Source organism: Pteronotus mesoamericanus, unplaced genomic scaffold (genome assembly GCF_021234165.1).
Source record: "Pteronotus mesoamericanus isolate MK-2021 breed Mesoamerican mustached bat unplaced genomic scaffold, CSHL_Meso_final contig_82, whole genome shotgun sequence".
Taxonomy (NCBI): domain Eukaryota; kingdom Metazoa; phylum Chordata; class Mammalia; order Chiroptera; family Mormoopidae; genus Pteronotus; species Pteronotus mesoamericanus.
Genome location: NW_026555265.1, coordinates 24,419,201 through 24,425,811, shown reverse-complemented (window position 1 = coordinate 24,425,811; position 6,611 = coordinate 24,419,201). Strand labels below are relative to the sequence as shown.

Sequence of the window (6,611 nt, the reverse complement as noted above, 5' to 3'; positions counted from 1 at the left end):
CGTCTGCTTTACCTAAAAGTAATCATTGATTTGGAGTTAATCATATTGGTCATTCCATTCCAGTTTCACTACTCTGATTTCCACCTTAAAACTTAAGAGAACTAATAAAAGTAGTAATTGGCATATATACATCACCATCTTACACAAAATACTGCACCAAGAATAGATAAATCCTTCCTCCAACTCCAAAATAAAACATTATGAAAACCAGATTCGCCGCCGAGATGCCGGAGTTTCTGGAAGACCCTTCTGTCCTGATGAAGAAGTTGAAGAGTGAGTTGGTGGCCAACAATGTGACGCTCCCGGCGGGGGAGCAGCACAAAGACGTGTACGTGCAGCTCTACCTGCAGCACCTCACGGGGCGCAACCGGCAGCCGCTCGCCGTCTGCGCCAACAGCAAGGGGCCCCCAGACTTCTCCAGTGACGAGGAGCGCGAGCCCACCCCAGTCCTTGGCTCCGGGGTCTCTGCCATGGGCCGCAGCCGAGCGTCCGTCGGCAGGAAAGCCACAAAGAAACCTGATAAACCCAGACTGGAAGATAAAGATGATTTAGATGCAACAGAGCTCACTAATGAAGATCTTCAGGATCAGCTTGTGAAATACGGGGTGAATCCTGGCCTTATTGTGGGAACAACCAGGAAGCTATATGAGAAAAAGCTGTTGAAACTGAGGGAACAAGGAGCAGAATCAAGATCTTCTACTCCTTTGCCAACAATTTCTTCTTCGGCAGAAAATACAAGACAGAATGGAAGTAATGACTCTGAGAGATACAGTGACAACGAGGAAGACTCTAAAATAGAGCTCAAGCTTGAGAAGAGAGAACCACTAAAGGGCAGAGCAAAGACTCCAGTAACACTCAAGCAAAGAAGAGTTGAGCACAATCAGGTGGATACTTCAGAACATTTTCGTATAGATGGTGCAATAATTTCAGAGAGTACTCCCATAGCTGAAACTATAATGGCTTCAAGCAACGAAACCTTAGTTGTCAGTAGGGTGACTGGAAATTTCAAGCATGCAGCTCCCATTCTGCCAATCACTGAATTCTCAGACATACCCAGAAGAACAGCAAAGAAACCATTGACAAGAGCTGAAGTGGGAGAAAAGACAGAGGAAAGAAGAATAGAAAGGGATATTCCTAAGGAAATGTTTCCCTTTGAAGCATCTACACCAACAGGAATTAGTGCTAGTTGCCGCAGACCAATCAAAGGGGCTGCAGGCCGGCCATTAGAACTCAGTGATTTCAGGATGGAGGAATCTTTTTCATCTAAATATATTCCTAAGTATGTTCCCTTGGCAGATGTCAAGTCAGAAAAAACGAAAAAGGGACGCTCCATTACCATGTGGATAAAAATTTTGCTATTTGTTGTTGTGGTCATTTTTTTTGTTTTTGGTCTACCAAGCTATGGAAACCAACCAGGTAAATCCATTCTCTCCACGTGTTGATGACTCTGGAAATTCCAACTGAATGATATCTCTTTGGCACACTCAACTTGGTCTCCTATTTTTAATAACTGTAAAAAAAACATTTGTGTACACTTGTTGACTCAAGAGCTAAAATAATGTGATTTCACCTCAATAAATGTAGTGTTCCGTTGAAAAGCAAACAAGATACTATATAAATGGACTTCATTTAAATGTTTTGGACTTTGGACTAGTAGGAGATCACTTCGTGCCATATGAATAATCTTTATTAGCTCTGGAACTTTTTTGTAGGCTTTATTTTTTTAATGTGGACATCTTATTTCATTTTTGAGAAAAATGTATATTGTTTCTGTGTATTTGGGAAACAAGAAGGGCAAAATGCATAATGTGAAGCTACACATTTAAATACTTTGAATTCTTACAGGAAAGTTTTAAGAATTATTCTCTGCTGGATAAAAACTTTAGAGATAAGTGAAACATGAAATTGTAAGAGAAAAAGTAACTTGGGGTTGTACTTTTTGTTAGAGCAAAAATTTCATGTCTATGGGGAAAAGTACAGCAATAATCTCTTCTGTAACTTTTATTAATTGTAATGCTATTGTAGCCCTACTGTACTCACTTTTTAAAAGATTTCTAGTATCATGAATGTTCTATTTAAGTAAGACCCATTTAAATACAGTTGAATATTAGCAGGGATCCTTTAGTGTAACATATGTACATGTTTTAAAGGACTGTTAGCTGGCTGTACATGTTTTTAAAAGCTGTTTAGCTAGCTATAAGGCTATAATTGGAAAACAGTACTTTTTATTTACAGCAAAAAATATTGTCAACCCAATTAGCTACCAAAATATTTTTTAGATAAGTGTCTATCTGTTTAGAAGTTAGAAACTTTACACACTGGTCTTAGCTTCCATTTGGAGTCCTTATTGCATTGTCTTCTGTTACAAAAACAAATTTTGCCAAGTTTTTATGCCTCCAGTTTCCCAACATAATTTGATTTAAAAATGCAGAAGGTATTTGCTTTTAAATTACATAGTTAACTTTTCTTGAATCTACAGTAGTTAATACATGAATTTGTAAACTCTGAATATGAGGCGGGCATTATGAATTTTGTGTATTCTTGAAGTTGATTAACTTTATTCTTTGTGGTTGATTTTTTTTTCTGGCTAAAACTTACCTCATGTATAACTTGGTTAAGTAATTGAAATTTCAATAGACTCAAGTAAAACAAAACTTTTAAACTTACTCGTTTGAGTTATTTTACAGTCATTTACCAGAAAGCACACAAAAAATGTAAGTTATTTTTAAATATCTTCTGAAATAAAAAGATACTTTGAAAAGGGGAAAAAGCTAAAGATGTATGTTTAGATCAGCACACAATTTTGATTTGAATTAACCTTGTTCTGATATTTAGCTTTTAGATATTTTGTAGACATTTTTCACTAGGCAATTTACCAGAAATGTCTATAGGCCCCAGTACTGCAGAGGGAGTGAGAAACACTCCTAGCTCAGAAAAGCTTGCCTCTCTCTGAGTAAAAGTGTTTCTTTGAGATGAGCCACACAGGGGGCACATTTTACTCAACTTCTCTGCTGTAAGGTAATAGCGATCTACTTTCACTTGCTTTGTTGTTAAACTGTTTCCCATTTTGCTCTTAATCTTTTGTTTATAAATAGAAATTGTGAGAAGCTGCATTTAATGTTTAAAAATGTGGGGTGATAAATCAGACTTAATATGTATGTAAGATCAGTTTTTTAATAGGAAAGGTATGGTCCAAAATAGCAAAAGTAGGACCAGATAAAACATGTAGTCCTTTTTTTTTTTTTTTTGATGTGTAACTGGTCTTTTGTCTGTGTCTGTTTTATTCCTCTAGAATAAATGTGTCCTTGATGTAAATGCAAAGCATTTTTTCCTGATTAAACTGTAGATGTAGACTTATAATATAATTCAACAATAAAAAGTAATTAACCTCTAAAAAAAAAGAAAAAAAAGAAAACCACATGCTGATATAAACCTCTCATGTCTCAATTTTTCTTAATATTCATACAGATTTTCTCAGTAAAAAGTTTATACAGTATATAAAAAATGACAATTACTAGAAAATTTTGAAATGTCAAAAACTGAAGGGGTTTTTTTTCTTTGTATTTAATTGTATAATTATGAAGTCACTGAGAATATTTATTAGGTCTAACTTACCCTTTTACCATAGTACAGAACAACATTCCATATATCTTATATTCAGCAACTGAAGTACTCCTGTAGGTGCAAAAGATACCGTTGAATTTGGTGAATCCATCAACTAAGCAGTCCCTGAAGTCAAATAATGAGCCACAGAGGTTGACATTGATCAGTTAATTATTCAAAACTGCCCATCTGAAGCATTAAAAAAGCTCAAAGAAGGCAGCATGCTGGGAAGAGCAGCTAGTAAGGTATATAGATAAAATGACCAACTAATTCATTGTCCAAATTGAAACACTTTTGAGACAGTAAAGATAATTCGCAGTCATATATTGATTTAAACTAAAATGTGATCAGCCTAAGATTAGTGCAAATGAGATACAGCAATAATTGAAAATGGTGGAACCTGAGTTATGGGAACATAAGGGTTCATCATATGCCTTTAAATTTGCATATGTTTTGAAATTTTCCATAATTAAATTTCAGTAGCATAAAGAACATTATATATCTGGCATTAAAGGCATTAAGAATCTGGTTAACCCCTTTTCTGTATTGAATCGATTGGTCTCCATGTGATGGCAAAGATTAAAATTCTAAAATTCAACAGCATTTGATTTGACTTGATTAAATGAAAATAAATATGGGATATGAAGAGAAGGATAGAAAGGCTTATTCACTCATTATTTATAGAAGATTTTATTGGCATCCTCAAAAAGAGAAGTAATAGTTAATTTATTGTTCTGTAGAAAGGCATCATTAATGTGAGCTTAAGGAGAAGGAAAGACATAAAAGACAATTTGACATCCTAAGAACTCCTCTCTCCTTGAGTAAACATTAGTATTGTGAATCTAGTAAGCCCGGGGCAAGTAGGATTGATGGTATAAAGCATAAGCATGAATTAAAATGCTTCTATGTACAAGGCATAAAACCAACCCAAGCCGGGGCAGGCACAAACCCTATGGGTTTCCTTGGCTAGATGTCATCATCAATATGGATCATTGCTTCATTTTTCATTTTATGGTGATTTGTATTGATTGTAGTGGCCAACAGAATCTAAATCCATAGACTGAATCCACTGTGCCATGGTCTATTTTTCTTCAGGTACAACCATGAATATCACTAATTAGACTGGGCAGCCTTATCACTTCTTATACTGTAGCTAATTCTTACATCTATTATTCATATATGTAATTATATATATCTTGTTTTTAGTCCTGAAGGGAATGTTAAAGAGTGGTCTAAGAGAATACTTTGGGTAAAGCAAGTTTATATAAAGTTCTTACCTCAAATTCTCATCTTTCCACATGTGAAAGTAGGCCACATACTCAAAATACAACCACATAAATAGCTCATGTAAAGGGATGATCATTCCTAGTTTGTTATTTAATCTACACTCAAACCTATAATATATTAGGTGTAAGGCACGTGCTATTATCTCATCATCATTTTACTACTGAGAATTTGAGACACAGAAAGGTTAGTAACTTGTTAAGGTCACACAACTGGCAAGGTGCAAAGCAAGGATTTGAACACAGTCATCCTGATTCTTTGATTATGCTCTTAATGCTCAAAATCTGTCTTGCAAGGCAGCATTTTCAAATCAGTAGTCATGACAAGCTGTACCATAAGCCACCCAAGATTAGAGAGGCTGAGTGCTATACTTACAGTGACCATATGTTGCCTTCCAACAAATGTGAAACTTCTTCCTTATTTAAAAAATAAATACAAGGAAAAAGTGGTTGAGGTTTAAATTTGCCAGGACTCCTGGGTCCACCTCCAATTCCAGATAGTATATTTATATTAGTCTAAGACAAAAATTGACAAACTATGGCCAAGGAATGTCAAAGATTGCCAGCAAATCGCCAGAAGCTGGAGAGAGGCTTGGAGCAGATATTCCTTCGCATCCCTCAAAAAGAAATTACCTTGACAAGACCTGGATTTCAGACTTCTAGCTCCAGAATGTGAGACAATACATTGTTGTCATTTAAAGCACTCAGCCCTAGAAACCTAATACAGAGTTTGCTGCAGCAAACTTTCATTCATGAATTGAGAACAGTAAGGACAAGAGACCACATACTGAGCATGACCGAACATGGATGAAGAGAGGGTACCAACCAAAATCATTGAGGATATGTTAATCCACTGAGTTAACCAAACCTAAAATTGTGCCTCTGGATTTCTTTCCTGGGATAATAAATCTTCATTGCTTAAGCAAGTATGCATAGTGTCCTCTGCTACTTGTAAGAAAAGCATAAATAATGATAGACCACAACCCTGTATTTTCCTAAACAATCCAGGTTTCAAATATTGTATTTCACTGTCCATATAAGTATAGTCAAACTTATTAGTGATTACTTTCTTCTCTTTGGTTCAAAAAATAGGTGACTGTAGCAATACTGGTGCTTGGAAGTAGGAAGAAATGAAGAAAAGGAGGTTTTAGGGTCAGAGGGCAAAGCAGTGATGCACTGACAGCCCCAGAGTGAGCAGCTAGGCTATTGAATGGTTGGGATGGATGCAATCCAGGCTTCAATTCTGAGATGTGATAAAGCAGAGCAGCAAATTTTGAAAAGAGAGTGGATTTGTTATCAAAATGGGTTAAGACTTCTCCAGTGAATGGCAACTTCATTTCTTGATATTTATATAAAGGCCAAAACATTTTTAAGTTAACAATTAAATACAGAGACATTTTAACTAAACAACATAAACCAACAATATTTTAAACACAAACATTAAGAAAAGACCTACTAGTTATCTGTGCACATCTTATGGTACACATTTGCATGTATGCTAAGCAATAGGATACAATAAGCATCAAGCAGTGGCAGGACAATTATCTACAGGAAAAAATATCAATAACAACTGAGAGAATAAATATATAAATGGGCTGTGGCCAGACCATATATAAAATTAAAACTCTGACTCACAGCCTTCAGCAATATGCCCAGGAAGACATATTTATTATTATCTGTAATAAACAGTCCAAGAAGCCAAGGTGCTATGTCAGACTTGTAGGA

The 6,611-nt window shown here is 35.6% G+C and overlaps 1 protein-coding gene across 1 annotated transcript; it reads left to right on the top strand.

Moving 5' to 3' along the window:
• The first annotated feature begins 224 nt into the window (after positions 1-224).
• On the top strand, positions 225-1,442 carry LOC129080016 (lamina-associated polypeptide 2, isoforms beta/gamma-like). The gene has a single exon (XM_054585294.1). It carries the CDS (start codon positions 225-227, stop codon positions 1,440-1,442), a length of 1,218 nt encoding a protein of 405 aa, XP_054441269.1.
• The last annotated feature ends 5,169 nt before the right edge of the window (positions 1,443-6,611 follow it).

Bases quoted from the DNA above. Each gene is read 5' to 3' on its own strand.
- LOC129080016 (XM_054585294.1), top strand. From the start codon at position 225: ATGCCGGAGTTTCTGGAAGACCCTTCTGTCCTGATGAAGAAGTTGAAG.